The following is a 19,652-nucleotide window of genomic DNA, read 5'->3' on the forward strand; positions in this document are numbered from 1 at the left end:
TCTGGGTCCCATGGCGTGCCCCAGACTCTGACAGGAGGAAGGTTTTCATATACATTTTACTAATTTTCTTTCATCTCTGACACTTCTGTTATAGAGAAAGGGCAAATAACAATATTAAATTATTTCCTCTAATTAATCCCCTTTTAATGTGCACGAATTTCGTGCGCCAGGCCTCTAGTAGAAGCATATTTTAAAAAATAAAGCAGTGTATTCCGTAACCCAGTTTATTAGAGCGCAGGCTAGGGCACGTCTGAGAAGGGTGTGTGCTGTCCACGTGGTCACGGTGCCGATGTTGACTTTGCGATCCTGTTTCATTTGATTCTGCAGAAGGAGACGCCGCTCGCCAACGCCGCGTTCTGGGCCGCGAGGAGGGGAAACCTGGCTCTGCTCCGGCTGCTGCTGAACAGCGGCCGCGTGGACGTGGACTGCAGGGACAGTGTACGCAGGCCCCGCTCGGTGCACGCGTGCCCAGGGCACGCCAGGTCCCCGCGGGCAGGAGAGCACCTCAAACACGTTTCCCTCCCAGGGCTTGGCTACTCTCTCAAGCGTGTGCTCGCTTTACCCGTGTCCAAAAGCCCAGGGGATGGGGCGGGGGGCGGGGGGACGTAGAACCATCCGTGATGAGAGAGAATCATGGATCAGCTGCCTCCTGCACACCCCGCACTGGGCAACAACCCGGCTTAGAACAGGAGGCCACTGTGGGGAGCACTTCCCGGAGTCAGAATCGGCCGATCCAGGCAGCGACCGGCCTGCAGTCAGAATTCAAACCAGCTGCTCCCAGGGAAGGCGAGAGACAGGTTTTTCCTAGGAGGACGAGAGAGAGAGAGAGAGAGAGAGAGAGAGAGAGAGAGCGAGAGAGAGAGAGGAGAATGGAGCTCCCCCCTCCCCCCTCATTCTCTCATTACCTTTGCAAACGCCAACAACCCAACAACGCTAATTGGCAATTAAAGGAACTAAGAATAGACACTGCCGCTGGCCAGGCCGCCCCTCCCGCCCCAGAGGGACTTCACATCTGGGACAAGTAGGACCTAAATGAGAGAGAGAGACACAGGGGGGGGGGGGGGGGGGGGGGGGGGGGGGGGGGTCCAGAGAGCAGAGATGTTTTGATTTTAGGGTTTAAATAAAGATGTTTTTCAGAGGAGCCTTACTGTTTTCCTGAAAACAGGACGTGCCGTTTCCAGCTTTTGTGGCACACGTTTGGGCATGGAGGTCAGCCCAGCACCAGGGAGAGGCCGTGGGCTCCGTCCCCCTCGGGGGCCTCCGTGCAGGGGATCTGGGGTTTGCACCTGCAGCTCCGCCCACACAGCCTCCCGGGTGCCCAGCCCGAGCTGTGTGCCGGCCCCCGGGGACCGCTTCCCTCTGGCTTCCCGTTGGGTTTGGCCGATGGGAGCGTTGGCAGGCGTCCGAGGGGGGAAGGACAGGGATGTTGGGGAGCCCAGGGCTCCCCCCTCACTGCTCTGTCCGGCAGCAGCAGCCTGGGAGCCCCCCTTGGCCTCGTGCCTTCAGGCCCCCCCCCCACTCCCCCACCCCCGGGCACAGCCTTGCAGATGGTTTTGTGAAACTTCCTTCCTTTGTCCCAGTTGGAATGGACCCTCTGTTCCTGGCCAGGCCCGAGGTGGTGGTTCAGGCCACTATTCAAGCCCTTGGAAAAAAACACTGAATTCAATTGCAGAAGTCTCATTGATGGGAGGGTCTGTATCAGATGCACCTCCAGGCCTGAACCCAGAAGCCGGAGAGACCTGATGCCCGGCCCACGCATGGCAAAGATGAGGTGAAAGCCCGCAACGCAGGCACCTGCCCCTGACACGTGGGTTCAGGACAAAGGCCGGCTTGGACCCGGGGCTCCTGACTCCTCCTCCTAAAGCAGTGATTCTCCACCTTCCTAACGCCGCGGCCCTTCAATACAGCTCCTCATGGTGTGGTGACCCCCAGCCATAAACTTATTTTCGTTGCTACCTCATAACTGTAATTTTGCTACTGTTAATGAACCGTAATGTAAATATCTGTGTTTTCCGATGGTCTTAGGCGACCCTGCTCGCGGTTCTCAACCTGTGGGTAAAACACAGATATTTACATTACGATTCATAACAGTAGCAACATTACAGTTATGAAGTAGCAACGAAAATAATGTTATGGCTGGGGGTCACCACAACATGAGGAGCTGTATTGAAGGGCCGCGGCGTTAGGAAGGTGGAGAACCACCGGTCTAGAGGCTCTCACCTCATCACAGTGCCCATCCCCTCCACCCTGACCCACCCTGTGAAGACAGACTCTGAGCCCAGAAAACCAGCCGGCACCGTTAGCCGTTTTTGCATGAACAGCAGTGTTGGGGCTGAGGAGTCTTTATCACGGACCCAACATGAGGCCCCGCATCGCTGCTGCTTTCAGATGCAGGGACCCCGCCCACTGGGGACTGCATTTCTGACGGAAATGGCAGGAGCCAGTTTTTAAACTGAAAACCAGCCTCCCAGTTGCCACGTTGCTTTCCCCGCCGAGTCTGCCGCGTGAGGTGACTCAGAGCCAGGCCAGCGCGGCGGGACGCGCTCCGAGGAGCCCTGGTGGGGCTGGCTCCCGGGCCTCCTCACCGGGACCCTCGGACACGCGACGGCCCGGGGCTCACGCTCCCTGTCTCTCCTCCCTCCAGGGCGGCACCTCGCTCCTCATGGTCGCCTCCTACGCGGGCCACATAGACTGCGTGCGGGAGCTCGTCCTCCAGGGCGCGGACATCAACCTCCAGAGAGAGGTAGGTCAGGGTTTGCACTTGAATAAGAACGACGCCCGGCCAGTGTGGCTCAGTGGTCGGCACACAGCCAGTCAGCGAAATCCTTTGGCAACACGGTTTGCTGGGGGTGGCTGAGAGAGTCCAGCGTGTGAGCCTCTAAGAACAGGTTGGTGACACCGTCCTCCTAAAAACAGAATGATCTCGATGAGAATGGTGTGAGCTCCAGCGTCTCATCCCACGGGAAGAGGGAGGACTGACTGGTGCGGGGACGGAGCGTTTGCGTGTCTAAGGGATGTGGTTAGAGGTCCGATGTCTGACTGCAACGCGTGCCTGAGGATGTGTTCAGCGGACGTCCGGCCAGTGTCAGCTCCTGGGCCTTCTCCGCTGCCCACTGTGGAAACTCCCACCTTCTATCACCTGAGTCATTCTTTTTTTAGGTGTTCTTATTGGTTTTTAAATTATTATTTTTTTAATTGTGTAATTGATTTCAAAAAGGAAGGGAGAGAGAGATTGGAACATCAATGATGAGAGAGAATCATCAATCGGCTGCCTCCTGCACGCCCCCCACTGGGGAGCGAGCCAGCAACCCAGGCATGTGCCCTGACCGGGAAATGAACTGTGACCTCCTGGTTCATAGGTCAGCGCTCACCACGGAGCCACATGGGCCGGGCAAGAGTATCTTTAAATGAAAGATACCCACATCAGAGGGACGGTCATTTTGCTCAGATTACACCATGATTTGGGTCCCAATCATTGAGTAGGCTTATAGAAATACCTGTGAAGAAAGGATGCTAAAAAGTGTCTCAAAACACCCTGGATGAGTTTAAAACTGGAGTCGGCCTGTTTCTTGTTGACGTGTCCGATTGGGGAAATGCCTTTTGCCCGTCGGCGTGAATTACTTGCATCCTCTCTCGCACGGATAGCTTTCTGCTCTGGGGCGAGACATTGTGTAACCAGACCACTACCCATGATCCCGTGTGAACGAAGGCCGGTGTTCCCCAAATGCTGCTCCAGCACATCCGTCCCCCACGGCTGCGGTAACAAATGGCCACAAGCTGGGGGCTTAAAGCGACAGAGCTGCTTCCTCTCGAGGTTCTGGAGGACAGAGCCGTCAGGGTGTTCCCAGGCCACACTCCCCCTGCGGGCTCGAGGGCGTCCTTTGCCGCTCCCGGCTCCCGGCGGCTGCTGGCGTGCTTTGACTTGCGGCCCCATCACCCTCGTCTCTTCTCTGGGGTCACGCTGCCTGCGCCTCTTCTCTGAGGTAACTATCGCTCTGCCTCGCTCCGACAGAGACGCTCATCCGATTCAGGGCCCAGGGGAAAGCACCTCCTCTCAGAATCCTTCATTGACCACGTCCTTTCCAGATAATACACAGGCTCCCGGGCGAAGGACCACGTCCACCCCCATCCACTGAGCCAGGAGTGAAGTTTTCCTTTCGTTTCTCTCCTCCTCCGATCGAAGAATACAATCAGGGCAGACATGGCGCCTTCCTAGACGAGTTCTATACTCAAGGATGTAGTTTTGTTTTGTTTGCAAATGTATAACCTAAATGTAATGTAACCAAATGTCTTCTTTTAAATTTTTATTTATGGGGGGGGGGGTGTGGGGCAGAGAGAGAGAGAGAGAGAGAGAGAGAGGAGTGTTGGCTTGTTGTTCCTCTTAGGCATTTATCCGTTGCTTCCTGTCGGCACCCTGGCTGGGATGGAACCCGCAAACCTGGCTCACGGGGGCGAAGCTCTGACCAGCCGAGCTGCGGGGCCAGGGGTAAGGGAACGAACGTCCTTTAAAACCAGCCTCTCTCTCCAGTCAGGCACCACCGCCCTGTTCTTCGCCGCCCAGCAAGGCCACAATGACGTCGTGCGGTTTCTCTTCGAATTCGGAGCATCCACTGAATTTCGGACCAAAGTAAGTCAACCTCCGTGACGTCATCCTTATTGAAGCGCTTGCGCCGTCGCGAGCATTCGTGCCTCTTCACCGGTCGTACGAGGTTGTGCTGCCTTCTTACGAGACGGTGGAGCCTGGGGGGTGGTTTCACGCGGTTCCTCGTGATCGCTCGGGGCCGCCCTAGGGATTCAGGTGAAAACACGAGATGTTTCCTCCGGGCTCACAGTCGGGGGCGTGGTGAGGAGTTAGACGCTGCTGCGCTGTAGCTTCTGCTCCGGGACACGAGCTCGTGGTACCAGGATGGGCGCAGCGGCAGCGGCTTCAACCTTCCCCGTTTCCACGCGTTTGTTTCTGCCTCGAGGTTAACCCCAGGCTGTGATGGGAGAGGCTGAAGTAGGGAGCCATCCCAGTGGCTCCAGCAGGGGGTTGGCTTCTGCGACGCCCGCGCTGAGCTGATATGTCATAGAAGATGATTGCTGGTCATGTAGCCGGGCAGCAGAAGCCACTTCCTGTCCGTCGTGGGCACGCGGATCCACTTACTGTTCATCGTGGGCACGCGGATAAGCAAGCTGAGCGCAGAATGCGCGTGTGAGTGATCACACTGCAGTAGGAGAATTGAACTGCCAGGACTTTCTTGTAATTGTCAGCGTATTTCTGGTCGTGTCATAACAAGAAATTCCTGAAAATTTGCCCCAGTTGGAAACTTTTAGGTTTTCTTAATTCATTGGATCTAATATTTCACTATCAAGGGAGTTTCTTTTCACTATTAAAATGATGACTCCATAAAGAGCTGGCTAGCAGGTTTCTGTCTTTTCTGAAACCTGTTGTGGGACTGCGTCCAGGCCTCCAAACATGCTGGGAAGGACGTACAGAATACACGTGTGCTCATATTTTTATATGAATTATTTTGGTTTTCACTAGAGGCTCGATGCACGAAATTTGTGCACTTGAGGAGGTCCCTCAGCCTGGCCTGCACCCTCTTGCAGTCTGGGACTGCTCCTGGCAGGGAGTGGGCCTAAGCTGGCAGTCAGACATCCTCAGCGCTGCCACGGAGGCAGGAGAGGCTCCCACCACCGCCGCTGTGCTTGCCAGCCGTGAGCCCGGCTTCTGGCTGAGCGGCGCTCCCCCTGTGGGAGCGCACTGACCGCCAGGGGACAGCTCCTGCGTTGAGCATCTGCCCCCTGGTGGTCAGTGCATGTCATAGTGACCGGTCGTTGTGCCGTTTGGTCGATTTGCATATTAGCCTTTTATTATGTAGGATTGTAAAAGTAATACAACTAAACACAGAAAGCTACGTTTTACAAGCCTAAACCTCGACTCGTTGAACTATGTCAGAAGGGTCCTGTGTGGCCACATGGCTGCCTCGGTCTTCCTGGTTGGCAAGTTAGTGCTGGCGTAAAGCCTTGTGCAGGGGCCGGTTTGTGTTGCCCCAGGACTCGGGGAACCTGGGCCCCGGAGGGCATTCCCTGGGTCTCCACTAGGTCAGCTGGGGTGTCCAGGAGCTCCCCATGGGGAGGAGAGATGTCAGGGGGCTCTGAGTCTTAATAGGATCCTGTCATGAAACTGACTGTGTCAACAGTTGTTCTCATCGTTATTAAATCCTTTTGCCCCAAAATGTGCTTTTTAAAAATAAATGGTATGAGCTCTTCCATGTCAGCCACCGTATCTCATCTGATCTCTAAATTCCTTCGGCAAAGAGCTGGGAAAATGGACAGAACAAAGCTGGGAAACGTGGGTGCTCAGGGCTGCTGTTAAGCAGTTTTTTGATGCTCACCCAGCCCTCCCACACCCCCCCCCCCCACGATGGCCTTCCAGTCTCTCCCCTCCGTTCCTCACCCTTCAGAACTCAGCTCCCTCCCTCCCCACCCCCGCCAGCCCGGCCCTGGCTGGAGCCTCACGCAGCCACAGGCGTCCCCCGGGCCCTCCCCTGCCTGGACACCCAGCTCCTGCAGCAGCTTCTCCACGGGAGGCCCACCCACCACCTGCTCACCACAGTCACCTGACACGACTGGACAAAAGGCCAATTTCTGGGCCTCACCCTTGACCTGCTGAACCCGAGGATGGGCCCCAAAGGGTGGGCATTTGGGAAAAAACCCTCTGCCCAAATTAGAAACCACACGCTCATGTTTGTGATCTGCATTTTAGAACCAGAAGGCAGGCTGTTGCATTATTTATAATTCGCTCAAATGCCCGCATAGCACTTCACAGAGCCAAGCAGACACCAGCCCTAGACGGGAGAGGGAAGGATTCGCCTCAGCACCTGAGAACACCCATTAAGCCAGGGCTTCGCTGACCGCAGACGCGGTGAGTCCGGAGTGCGGTGTGGTTGGCATAAAAGCCAATTCTCATTTAGCTGCAGAAATGAAGGAAGAGTGGGTGGAACGCGGGGATGTCCCTCTCCATCCACATCAGCCTGCACCCACTCTGCAGGGCTCTGTGGAGTCCGAGGGCCCGTGTTTTCAGAGACCTGGACAGATGGGCCTGCGTTCCAGGCAAACACGAGCTGGACAGGAGGCCCACGGAACCGCTGTGCGTCTCCATCCTTGAAGGGTGCAGGGCTCATCCCGCGGAGGCAGCGGCCCCAGAGGGCTGCCCTGTACGCGCTCCCGAGCCTCAGAGGCCGGCGGAGCCACGGGAAGAAGCAACGTCTGTCAAGAGGGTCTCTGGCCAGATGCCCAGGGGACTCCTGTGTCAGGACAGAGCTGCCGGCTGCCGCGTCCTGGTCTCTGCTCCCTTGTGGAGGGGCGGTCGATGTTCGTCCTTGGACCTGGGAATTCCTGTTGTTTTTGTTTCTGATCCCAGTGGGCATACGATGTGGTAATAGTCTCGGTGTACGACGTAGTGACCGGGCATTCATGTGGCTGACAGAGCAGTCACGTCGGTGAGTCCAGGAGGCCTGGGCGTTTCCAGATTAATCCCAAGAACTCGGCCAGACAGCCCTCATCGACCTCAGGCAGGTCTCCCGAGAGTCCAGCACGAGCACGTGCTTCAGATGAGCCCTGTCACGGCCAATGGGAGAACGGGAAGGGGCCCTGGCCGGTGTGGCTCAGTGGATAGCGCGTCGGCCTGTGGACTGAAGGGGTCCAGAGTTCGATTCCCGTCCAGGACACGTACCTCGATGGCAGGTTCCCCAGCCCTGGTCGGGGTGTGTGTAGGGGGCAACCAATCGATGTGTCTCTCTCACATCGATGTTTCTCTCTGTCTCTCCCCCTCCCTTCCCTGCTCTCTAAAAAGCAATGGGAAAATACCCTTGGGGGAGGATTAACCAAAAATAAAATAAAGAAGAGAACGGGAAGGGGCCAGAGAGGAAAGGTGAGTTGGGTGTCATCTATGGAAAGTTCTCCAAAGTTCTCGCCGAACGAGGAGCAGCGTTGGGTGCGCTCTGTGCCCGTGCCGTTTCTAAAGCGTGTGCTTTGCGTGCCCGCAGGACGGGGGCACTGCCCTGTTGGCCGCCAGCCAGTACGGGCACCGGCAGGTGGTGGACACCCTCCTGAAGCACGGTGCCAACGTCCACGACCAGCTCTACGTGAGTGTTCCCGGGACCTCGCTCACCCCTCGTCACACGGGCCCTCGCTCACCCCTCGAGGGGCAGCTCCAAGGACAGGTTCATGAGCAATGGGACTTTTGTCCGAGACAGAAGGAACAAAACACATCGTTTACCCGATGACCTTTTTCTGCACAGAAACCACGTAATCGTATTCACCCCCTTGTTTTTCCCTTTTAAACCTCTCACACGTGAAGGATCTCATGTACCTGTGCAGTTAGGATCTTCAAAAATCATGTGATACATACTCATTGGTAACATGACAAGCCCAGCCTGTGGACTTGTCAAAAACCAAAATACATTCTGTTGTGGGCTTATTTGTGAAGAAAAGCACAAAAAAAGGAGTATTCAGGTTATTTGGCCCTGCTGGTGTGGCTCAGTAGTTGAGCGTTGACCTATGAACCAGGAGGTCATGGTTTGATCCCTGGTCCGGACACATGCCCGGATTTTGGGCTCGATCCCCAGTATTGGGCGTGCAGGAGGCAGCCGATTAATGATTCTGTCATCATCGATGCTTCTCTCTCTTTCTCCCTCTCCCTCCCTCTCTGCAGTCAATAATATATATATTTTTTAAAAGAAATCAGGTTATTTGGGAAAGAGGTGAGGCTGGTGGATGGAGACCTGACCCTTTGAAAGGCAGCCACTGCCGTGCTGGTCTACTTGTGGCGAATCGGCGGTTCGCACGTCTCCCAAGCACTCTATTGATGGTCATGTGATCCCATAGGGTTTGTGGCAAATGTGACTTCAGTTTTGTAGGAAAAAGTAAACCATGGGGAGAGGAGGTGGCTGAGGATGGCCGTGAGGAGTGGAAGGATCTAGGACCACATTTTCGGCCCTCCCCCGCTAGACACCTGGCCCTCATGCCCGGGGCACCGTGTGCTCTCACACACGTGTAATGAGCGTGTAGGTGTGAGCTTTTCCATTGGGACACCCTCCCAGCGTTGGCACGGTTAACTCTGGCACCGCCGCGTGGCTGGACTTGCGGGAGGGAAGGGTGCTCCGTGTTTTAACCTGTGGCGGGTGCCCCTGGCGGGCGGGGGTGACGAGCTGGGCGAGCCAGGTGTTTTCCACCAGGATGTGTGCGGGTTTTCCACTCGGGATAAAGGTATGAAGCTGGCCCGGCCGGCGTGGCCCGGTGGTTGAGTGCCCTATGAGCCAGGAGGTCACAGTGTGATTCCTAGTTGGGGCTCCTGCCCGGGTTGTGGGCTCGATCCCCAGTAGGGGGCGTGTAGGAGGCAGCCGACCAATGATTCTGTCATCATTGATGTTTCTATCTCCCGCTCCCTACCTCTCTGAAATCAATAAAAATATATTTTAAAATAAATAAAGTAAAAAGTGGGTGGTCTCAGATCACGCCACCAACGCAGAGAGCAGCCAGTGAGGTCTGTGCAGACGAGAAAAGGGGGGGGGCTGCGTGTCGGGGAGACCTGGCTGCTGCCAGGCTCGCGGTGTCGGCTCCAGCATCGGGACCGTGTGCAGTCGGGACGTCGTAGACGTCATCACTCCCCCGGAAACTCTGTTTTGAACTTTGCCTTTCCGTCTGACTCAGTGTGACCTCTCAGGACCATTCTCCAAAGAATAACGCGCTAACTGTGCATGTGAACAACGGGGCGTGGGAGTGGAAACCGTGTTAAGTGCATGTGTTTCAAAGGTGGTTTCTCTCCCAGTAAGCGTGGACGGTGCCCTCTGACCCTTCCCCTTGCTGCCCGCAGGATGGAGCCACTGCCCTCTTCCTGGCTGCCCAGGGCGGCTACTTGGATGTCACTCGGCTGCTGCTGTCGTCCGGAGCGAGAGTCAACCAGCCGAGGCAGGTAATGTCGGGGCGCCCGGGGCAGGGGCGGGGGGCAGCTCTCGGCAGGTGTCCCTGAGAGGCCCCTCACCTCTGGGCACCTTCCCACCCAGGCTTCCGTGGCACCGCTCGACTGTGATCAGGGTTCCTCCCGCTCTTTGCTCTGGGCCCACCCGGAACCAGGCCGACATCACACGGACGGTGTTCAGAACGTGGGTGGGGGTGTCTGAGGTCAGGCACACAGTCTGCCGCCTCCTGTTCAAGTTAACGGCGGCGGCTCCGAGGCCCTGAGCGCGGGCTGCCTCGACGCGGCGGCTCCGAGGTCCTGAGCGCGGGCTGCCTGGACGCGGGTGGACAGAGGAGTGTCAGGTGGCTGGCCCCTGCCCAGGCCCTCCCCGAGGTGCTGCCTTCTCTCTGCCCCGCCCTCACTGCCTTCGCCGACCACAGAGGGGCCCAGTGCAGTCCCGGCAGGTCCCGCACCTCCATCTCTCACAATTGCAACGCTCTTGAGACTTCACTCGCCAACAGCTGGTAAATCAACTACCTGATACGTAAGGGAATAGAACTGCCAGGTAATGCAGGCCTCCCTCTAAGCGTGGTGAGACCATCCAAATGGGAGGCATTGCAATCAGCTGCTCTGCTAGGGCCGCGGTCGGCAAACTGCAGCTCTTGAGCCACATGCGGCTCTTTGGCCCCTTGAGTGTGGCTCTTCCACAAAATACCACGGCCTGGGCGAGTCTATGTTGAAGAAGTGGCGTTAGAAGCAGTTTACGTTTAAAAAATGTGGCTCTCAAAAGAGATTTCAATCGTCGTCCTGTTGGTATTTGGCTCTGTTGACTCATGAGTTTGCTGACTACTGGTCTAGGGAACTGCTCCCTCACTAATGAATCTGTTTTTAACAAAACACTTCCGGGTACGGTGACGTGACTTTAAGGTAGTTTTAGGGGAAAGTCAAGCTGGCTTCTTTCCAGTCGGCGGCACGCCGTGCTTCCCCCCGCGGTGAGACCTGCTTCGACAAAGCCTGTGGGTGCCCGTGGCCAAGAGCTTGGGAGCCTGCAGGTTGGTCCATGGTCTTGACCCCCGGCTTCTTCAGTCCTGAGAAGTCCAGGTGCACACGGAGCCTGAGAAAAGAAAGGGGAAAAGTGGGTCTGAGGTCAGGAATCCCGAGTTCTAGACCCAGCTCCGCAGTAACTGGCTGTGTGGTTTGCACGAGTGAGCCAGCCTCTCCGACCGCTCGTCCCTCGTCTGAAATGTAGGAGGCTGGGTGGGACGATCCTGATGATCTCCTCAAGTGCCCCCATCTTTTTATTTTAATTTTTCATTTTTTTTAAATTGGTTTTAGGGGCGGGAGGAGGGAAACATCCATGTGACAGAGAAATATCAGTTGGTTGCCTCTTGCACATGCCCCGACTGGGGATGGAACCCACAACCTGGGTACGTTCCTTAACTGGGAATTGAACCCACCACCTTTTGGTATATGGGATGATGCTCCAACCAACTCAGCCACACCGGCCAGGACACAAGCTGCCCGGTTTTTTGTGACTGTTGTAGTCAATGTGCAGTCAGTATTTCTTGAGAACTTAACAAGAGCCAGACACTGCTATAAATGTGAGATTGTATTTTCAGAATCTTAAAGATATTCTTAGCTTCGATGGCCTCGGGAATATGTCTGGGAAAGGACACTTTTAGAAAAAGTTGCACTTCCGTTCCTGCCAGAATTGACATTTGGGGATCGGAGTTTAATATTTTCTTGTCGGTCCTTCTTATTTTGAGATTGTTGGTTGATTCCGAATGAGAGGCCTAATTTTACGAAATAAAAAGGGCAGGTTGTTTTCAGATTGCATAGGTGTGATGTGGAGGTCACCACTGAGGGCGCCTCTGTGAATTTAGAAGTGAGAGATGGCCAAGTCTCCCTTTGAACCTCCTCCTAAAATAATTTCTGGTGTTTTGACAAATCTATTTGTAAAGTAAATGATATTATTCATACGCCTAAGGCACTGTTTGCAAAAAGCCAAGTTGGTGTAAGGTTATACTTCATGTGTTGCATGGATTGTGTCCTGTGCTGATGACACGGGAACCCGAGAGTTATGAGGGACCCCACGTGGCTGTGGCAGCCAGGGCACCCCAGAAGGGAGGTGACTGGTCCAGTGGACGACCTCGTTTAAGAGGGGAGGGCTGAGGTCAAGGGGCAAGCGACCTGCCCTTTCAAGGACTGTATCCGATGTGATTGGATTTGTGAGTCCCACTCTGAAAAGAACCGGGTGTTTATAGCACAGGATTGCTTTCGGGGACAGAATCTTTCCTTTTTATGGGACACTAACCCCGGTATGCCCTCTGTGCCCCACAGGTAACCACTGTACCTGTTTCTACCGGCCGTGAGCTTATAACAAAAGGTCGTCTGGCCGGGTCAGACTGGCCCCGTCCTGTCTTCCCACCAGAATGTCTGTAAGGCTCAGTTTCGTAGGCGGACACCGAGGCCTCAGCCAGGAAGGGTGGCCTTCCACCCCCATGGCCGTTGCGATGAGGCGACAGCTGTTAGCGTTACTGTATGATGTTCCCAGTTATTCCCAACAGGGCACCTCTCAGCACCTCTCTTCTGTAAGCCTTAGTGTCAATTAATAGCATTTTACTAAAAAGCCCTTGGAAAGCATCCACGGCCTGACAGCCTTTCCTTGGCTGCCCCCTGGTGGCGACATCCGCAAAGAACAATGAGCCCCAGCGGATGAGGAGGGAGAAGGGCACCGGACACCGGCTCCGCCTCCCAGTCCCACCCACTCCCCCAGGGCCCCGCCCACTCCTCCAGGGCCCCGCCCACTCCTCCAGGGCCCCACCCACGCCCCTCAGCCCTGCCCACCCCTCAGGCCACACCCACGCCCTTTGGGCCATGCCAACTGGATTGCCCACCTGCCTGAGCCAGCCACTCCTGCCCAGGTCACTGGGACTGGAAATGTTCCGTCTACATGGGTTCCCTTGTCCCTTCACCCCCCTGGCAAAACCCTAGTCCCCCTTCAAGACCCAGCTCAGACACCAACGCCCCAACAGGAAGCTGACCCGTAACCCCGCACAGTGAGAGGCCTCTCCTGGTTCCTGGGCTTTATTTATTGGAGCCCGGAGTCAGGCTCAGAGTCCATCGCCTCTCCACTGGCTTCGCTCCTTCCAGAGCAGGGATCACGTCTTATTTTTAACGTTTTATTGACTTCAGAGCGGAAGGGAGAGGGAGGAACGTCAGTGATGGGAGAGAACCACGGCTGCCTCCTGCCGCCCCCTTCTGGGCATCGAGCCCACAACCCAGGCGTGTGCCCCCACCAGAATCCAACCGTGAGCTCCTGGTTCACAGGACCTTCCGAGGGGCAGTCATGTCTTATTTTTAGCTCCGGCTGCCGGAGACTCGGAAGATGCGTAATAACTGCCGGTGGTTGAAGGAGTGAGTGGATGATGCTCCTGAATTGGGAGGTCCAATTAAATAATGGGTGGAGACGTGCTTGGTAAACTGAAAGTACCAATGGAGGGTGTGTGTGCATTGCTGATGGTGCACAGTGTTCAGATTGGAGGATGGAGCAGGGCGAGGTGTTCCAGATCCTTCCACCGTCTCAGCCCCTCTTCCCCCACGTCTCTGCAAGGCACAGAGGTGCCGGGTCCTCGTACCCAGCGCCCTCGGGTCCTCTGGGCTCTGACGTACCCTCATCCTCCACCCGCTCCAACGCCGCTGTCCCCGTCCGTTTGCCGGACAGCAGTGGGCGGCAATCCTGTGCCTGCTGCGAGGAGCAGAGCGGAGTGGAGTCCCATCCTCCAGCAGGAAATGACCCGTGTGTCCTGTCGCTGAATCACCTTGCTCTCAGCCCGCTCCCCACAGAGGAGTAACTCAGTCTTATCTGACAGCAGCCTCTTTGGGCCACGTTATCTTAACTGCCTCGGGGTAGGCAGTTCTGGGTCCTCCTCTTGCCCTTCTCTCCAAAGCGACCTCGTTCTCGGGGGTCAGCTGGTCCCCTGGCGTTGAGGGGGGTGTCTCCTCCCTCTGCTGCTCGGCCAGCCTGCTGGTCCCTGAGCATCCGCGCTGGTGCCTGAGACGCCACTGGTTCCACCACCTGCCGGCCCTGTGGGTGAAAACATGATGCATGTGGCTGCCGTGTGGACATCGTGTGCCTGCCGTGTGAAGGCTGTGTGGACGTCGTGTGGCTGCCATGCGGACGTCGTGTGGCTGCCGTGTGGAGGCCACATGACTGCTGTGTGGATGCTGTGTAGACACCATGTGGCTGTCGTGTGAAGGCCGTGTGGATGCTGTGTGGCTGCTGTGTGGATGCCGTGTGGAAGCCACATGGCTACCGTGTGGCTGCCGTGTGGACGCCGTGTGGTCCTCTCCTGCAGGACGGGACGGCACCCCTGTGGATCGCATCGCAGATGGGCCACAGCGAGGTGGTGAGGGTGATGCTGCTGCGGGGAGCCGAGCGGGACGCCGCCCGGGACGTGAGTCTGAGTGATAGCTGCGCTGCGTGGGCCCCGGGGAAATGCACGGCGGCGCGGGGGAGCCCGGGGGTAGGGGGAGCAGTGATGCAAGGGACCAGGGGGAATGCACGCACTGGGGGGCCCGGGGGTGGGGGGGCGGTGATGCATGCACGGGGGGCTGGGGGGGGGACCAGGGGGAATGCACGCACTGGGGGGCCCGGGGGTGGGGGGGGCGGTGATGCATGCACAGCGGGGGGGGGAGTGGGGGAGACCAGGGAGATGCACGCACCGAGGCCCCAACCATGGCAGCCTAGACGTGGAGACGGCGCGGCTGTATTGGGTCTGCACCCAGCTGGGTTTCCCCACCTCCACCTGCTCTTTAGGGGAAACTAATAGGATGAATCTGTTGAAACTTAGGCTGCTCGGCTCTCTAAAGAAAACAAACAAAACAAGAAGCCGTGTAATTCCTCCGTGATGCTCCCCGCCCTGCGCAGACTTCTGGACGGACGGCGGGGGGGGTGGGGCAGGAGCCTGGGCCCCGGCTCCTTGGGGGTATGTCCCTGGCGGCTGCTTGTCCAGGGGACACGGCGCCTCCGGCTGGCACTTGCCGAAGTGCAGCTGGCCCGGCTGGGTGCCTGTGGTTTGGGGTCCCTCAGGGCTCCAGGCTGACCCCCTCGCTCAGCTCCCAGCCACAGAGCCCCCGTGTGCCCTGGCTCCCCAGCAGGCCTCGCCCCGTAGGAACCGAGGGCGGCTTGCTGTTCACTTTTTTCCCTTGTTACAGGGTCTGGCCTCCTTGCCCTTGGCATGGCTCCTGCTTCGGGGACCCCCTTTCGCAGCCAGACCCCAAAGAGAGGAATCGGAGGGGCACTCCTGGCCCCTTCATTTCCCCTCTCCCACTGTTTCTCTCCCCACCAACTCTGAAGCCAGAAAGGAAAAACCCTCTTTCCTCCCGTCCTTTCTCCCCGACTCCAGCTAAGCCTTGGGCCCTGGTGGGCGGCCGGTTCCTTTCCACGGGAGGAGGCTGTGAGCGAAGCCCTCCCGTGCCGCCACCGACACGCTAAGGCAGGAGGAAAAGAACGTGGAATATCTCTTCCCAGGCCAATAAGTGATGACGGGAGCGGGAGGTTAATTTTTCAACTTGTCTTTGCGTTCTTTTTAACAGATTTCAATCTACCCTCCCCCCCACCCCCCCACCCCACCCCCACCACAGGCAGACAGGTACCTGGGGCAGAGGAGCGCAAGGCTCCAGGCAAGAAAGACAAAACACAAAGCACCTCTAACCCTTCAGAACAGCCGGTGCCGCTCAGGAGTTAAGTCACTGCAAACAGTTCTGCTGGGCGACGAGCTACAGAGGTGCCTCTTCAGTCCGTTGTCCCTTACCCAGGGTTCCTAGCGGCTGGAAGGTGAAGTCCCACCTGCAGGGCCCTGCGGTGCTGTAAGAAGTCACCGGTTCTGTCCGGTGTCCCTTTAAGCACACCCAGCTGCTGTCCGTGCTCCAGGAGGCGCCAGGGTTCAGGGCACGGCAGGTCTGTGCATATTCCCGCGCCCACCCAGCGCTCGGTGGATGACCCGCTTCTGTCTTCCTGTCTCGGAAGGACGGCACCACGGCACTGCTGAAGGCGGCCAACAAGGGCTACCACGCCGTCATCGAGGAGCTGCTGAAGTTCTCCCCCACCCTGGGCATTCTGAAGGTAGGAAATGTTGCCAGCCTGTGAAAGAAAGGGGTTGGGAACGAAGGAGTCTGTTCTTGGCCCGGACAGCGTGGCTCAGGGGCTGAGTGTCGACCTAGGAACCAGGAGGTCAGGGTTCGATTCCCGGTCAGGGCACAGGCCCGGGTTGTGGGCTCCATCCCCGGTGTGGGGCGTGCAGGAGGCAGCTGATCCATGATTCTCTCTCATCATGGATGTTTCTCTCTCTCTCCCCGTCTCCCTTCCTCTCTGAAATCAGTAAAAATATATTTTTTTAAAGAAAAGAGCATTGGTAGCACTTACTCTGACCTACGGCCGTGCACCTGGGGACACGCTGTGTCAGAGGCTGCTGTGCCTCTGAAGAGGGGGCGTGAGGGAGAGGGAGGGTCCCGCGTGCCGTCTCGTCGCTCGGCCGGGTCAGGACGGCAGCCCGGCCGGCCGAGCGCTGCTGGCTGAGTCACTCCTGACGCGCGGTCTTTCCTCGTAGAACGGGACGTCGGCGCTCCACGCGGCAGTGCTCAGCGGGAACATCAAAACCGTCGCGCTGCTCCTGGAGGCAGGGGCAGACCCGGCCCTGAGAAACAAGGTACGGCCTGCCTTAGCGTCTCTCACCCCCATCAGGCTCCTGTGCGGTAAGGCAGTGTCTGCCGTCACCAAGGTAACACCTCTCTGGCTCCTGTCACTCTCTTCGTGCTTCTGCCTGGTAACGGCAGGCAAGGTGGTCATTGGGGTGTGGGTGAGCAGTACCTTTGGACCCAGAGAATTACACTAAATATATATTTTCTATTGTTGTCCGAGAGGAAGGGGGAGGGAGAGATAGAAACATCAATGATGAGAAAGAATCATCGATTGGCTGCCTCCTGCACTGGGGATCGAGCCCATAACCCGGGCATGTGCCCTTGACTGGGAATCGAACTGGGACCTCCTGGTTCATAGGTCAATGCTCAACCATGAGCCACACCAGCCAGGCTGGACCCAGAGAATTACGCTAAAACCTGTATCATCAGTGGGTTTCAGCTAACGAGGGTGCAGTCCAGGGGTGGAGAGGCAGTGGGTGAGAGGGGGCCGGCAGTGGGAGGGGGCGGGTTATGAGTGTCCTGTCACCCATGAAGTGCCCTAAAAATGCCAGAGTCTGGTCGTTATCGCCACCCCCGGAGGCTGGATGGCCATATGCCAAGGATTGCCAGCACTCTTGTCCCTTTTATGTTGTGAACGGGACTTCACCTCCCTGTTTCAGAACCAACCGTGGTTTTTACAACTCAAACTCTCTAGTTTACAGTTAGGCCACATCTGGAGGTGGAAGATGGACGGTAGCCATAGGAAAACACGATTGTCATTGTATTTCCTCGTATTCAACATCTGCATAAGCTGTCCAGTGGGCGGGGCGGGGTGGGGGCAGGAACCTGGGACAGGTCTTGAGAAAGCACACTACACTGCTAACTTTGTTTTTTTGTCCAAAGATTTTTAAATTTATTTTTAGAGAGAGAAACATCAATGGTTGCCTTCTGTATGTGCCCTGACAAGATGGAACCCGCCACCCAGGTAGGCGCCCTGCCTGGGAACCGAACCAGCCACCTTTTGGTGCCCAGGACGATGCTCAGCCAACGGAGCCACACCAGCCAGGGCTAAACTGCTCCCTTTTGAAGGAGGGAGGGGGATGGTGAAAAGCTGTTTTTATTTCATACTTTCCTACCGTTTGAATTTCCATCAGCATCTGCTACTGGGTCTGACTTCATTAATAAGGAACACAAGCCAGGAGTCCGTCAGGGCGCTTTGAAAAGGAACTAGGAGGAAGTACAACGGAACCACTGGCCCAGGGTCTCCTCCACTCCACTCAACCCGTGGAACCGTTTCCTCGTTCCTACCACTGACCCGCTGGGTGACAGCTTATCTCTGCTTACCTCTTCCCGAGATGCAGAGATTAGTTCCATTGGTTGGCCTGGGGGAGTGATAAAGCCGCTGTCTTATCTTTAGACCTTGGACGGGGACGTCCTAAAGGGAGTAGCGCCTCGTGACTCAGCCATCCAGGGCTGAACGAAGGTGGGGATGGGGGGCGCGTTAGGACCTTCATATAGAAACTGAAAATGCAATTCCGGCTGTGCCTCCTGGGATCTCAGCGAAGGCGGTTGCGGGGGATTCCAGTGAGCACAGCACTGGCTGGGGGTGCTCCCGAGAGCCGTGAATCTATGAGTGGGCTGCTCCTGATGGAGGTTCATGCGGGCCCTCCAAGGGCACATACCAGTGTTTATGGAGCACATACTAAGCACACGGGGCGTTGCGCTGGAAATGAGAATACACGACCAAAAGGCATGGGCCCTGGCATCCAGGAGGGCAGTCTAGTGAGAGGCACGGCTGGGTAGAAAAGTAACCCTAATAAAGAAACAATCCTAACCCGGGACATCTGTACATCCCAGAGAGGCCCTGAAGGACTGGACCCCAAGCAGAGTCCAGTGGGCTTTTCACCAGGAAAGAAGCGGGTTTGGGTCTGAGCCCCCTCTTTGGAGTCCCTGAAACCACCCCACAGTGGGAATCACTAACGCCCGTCTTATCTTCTTCCAGGCCAATCAACTTCCAGCAGAACTAACCCAAAACGAGCGCATATTGAGTCTCCTCGGAGGCAAAGGAGGGCGCAGGAAGAGCTACCTTAGCTGCATATTTGACTGAAAGGGGGAACCCGGCACCCCCTGTGCACCAGACGCTGCTCTCAAGTAGAGCGAGCAGCTGGAGCCTCTTCTACGCAGACAAGGCCCTGGCTGCCCACCCAGGTTCCCGACCAAGAAGAGCTGTGCCTGGTGCCTGAACCACAGCTCAGGGCTCCCTCATCACACGGCTGCTCACGCGGCCTGCAGCCCACTCCCGCGGGGCCCGGCAGGGTCGTGGGCTCTGCAGAAGCTCATTTTAAACTGGACTCACTCGGGCCTCTCGGTTCAACCCTAATTGTTAAACCTTCGAAGAGCTGTAAGTAAGAAGTCAGAAAGACGGAAAGCCTTTAAGAGACCACAGGTCCCGCCTTCAATGAACTCGTGCCCTTTAGCTTTTGTGTTACATGTAAGGTGTGCTAAAATATGTAGCTCCGTGACATTTTACATGCATGCATGTATGTCATCCCAGTGTAAAATGTTTCTCCTACCCCAGGGTCACAGCCATGGTCTCAGAGACCTGTCGTGTGAACTTGCATTATTAAGAAGTCAGAGGTGGGCTGTTGGACGCAAAAGACAAAGTGTTCACGTGTGAGTTGATCCTCGTCTTATTCCTAACACGTAAAAGCCATTTTTACCCGGAGTCCGTATTGTAGGAAGGGCAGGATGCAAGCGGCAAATTTGGAAATTCAGAAAATTACAAACCACAGGACGGAGGACTGTTTCTTTGAGCTTTTACGTAGGTTGTGCTATTGGGACTGTTTCCTGTGCCATTAACAGGCTTGGAATCTGGAGCTCCCACTTCGCACTGCTTGGTCCGTGGATAAGATGGGATTCATGCAAGTACAATGCGTCGCTATTGCTATAGCAGGTCTAGAATAATGAAAGACTGTTCTTAGTAGGTAGTAAGTGTTCCTCTATGCATGTCCTTGAGCTAATGGGC

General features: G+C 56.5%; 1 protein-coding gene across 1 annotated transcript; it reads left to right on the plus strand.

Moving 5' to 3' along the window:
* The first annotated feature begins 289 nt into the window (after positions 1 to 289).
* On the plus strand, positions 290 to 19,570 carry ANKRD29 (ankyrin repeat domain 29). The gene is given in 10 exon segments (XM_054724116.1): positions 290 to 311; positions 314 to 438; positions 2,645 to 2,743; positions 4,529 to 4,627; positions 8,034 to 8,132; positions 9,863 to 9,961; positions 14,305 to 14,403; positions 15,978 to 16,073; positions 16,558 to 16,656; positions 18,630 to 19,570. Coding segments are annotated over 10 exon segments (942 nt in total). The 3' UTR covers positions 18,735 to 19,570.
* The last annotated feature ends 82 nt before the right edge of the window (positions 19,571 to 19,652 follow it).

This window comes from Eptesicus fuscus, chromosome 12, assembly GCF_027574615.1.
Source record: "Eptesicus fuscus isolate TK198812 chromosome 12, DD_ASM_mEF_20220401, whole genome shotgun sequence".
NCBI classification, from domain to species: domain Eukaryota; kingdom Metazoa; phylum Chordata; class Mammalia; order Chiroptera; family Vespertilionidae; genus Eptesicus; species Eptesicus fuscus.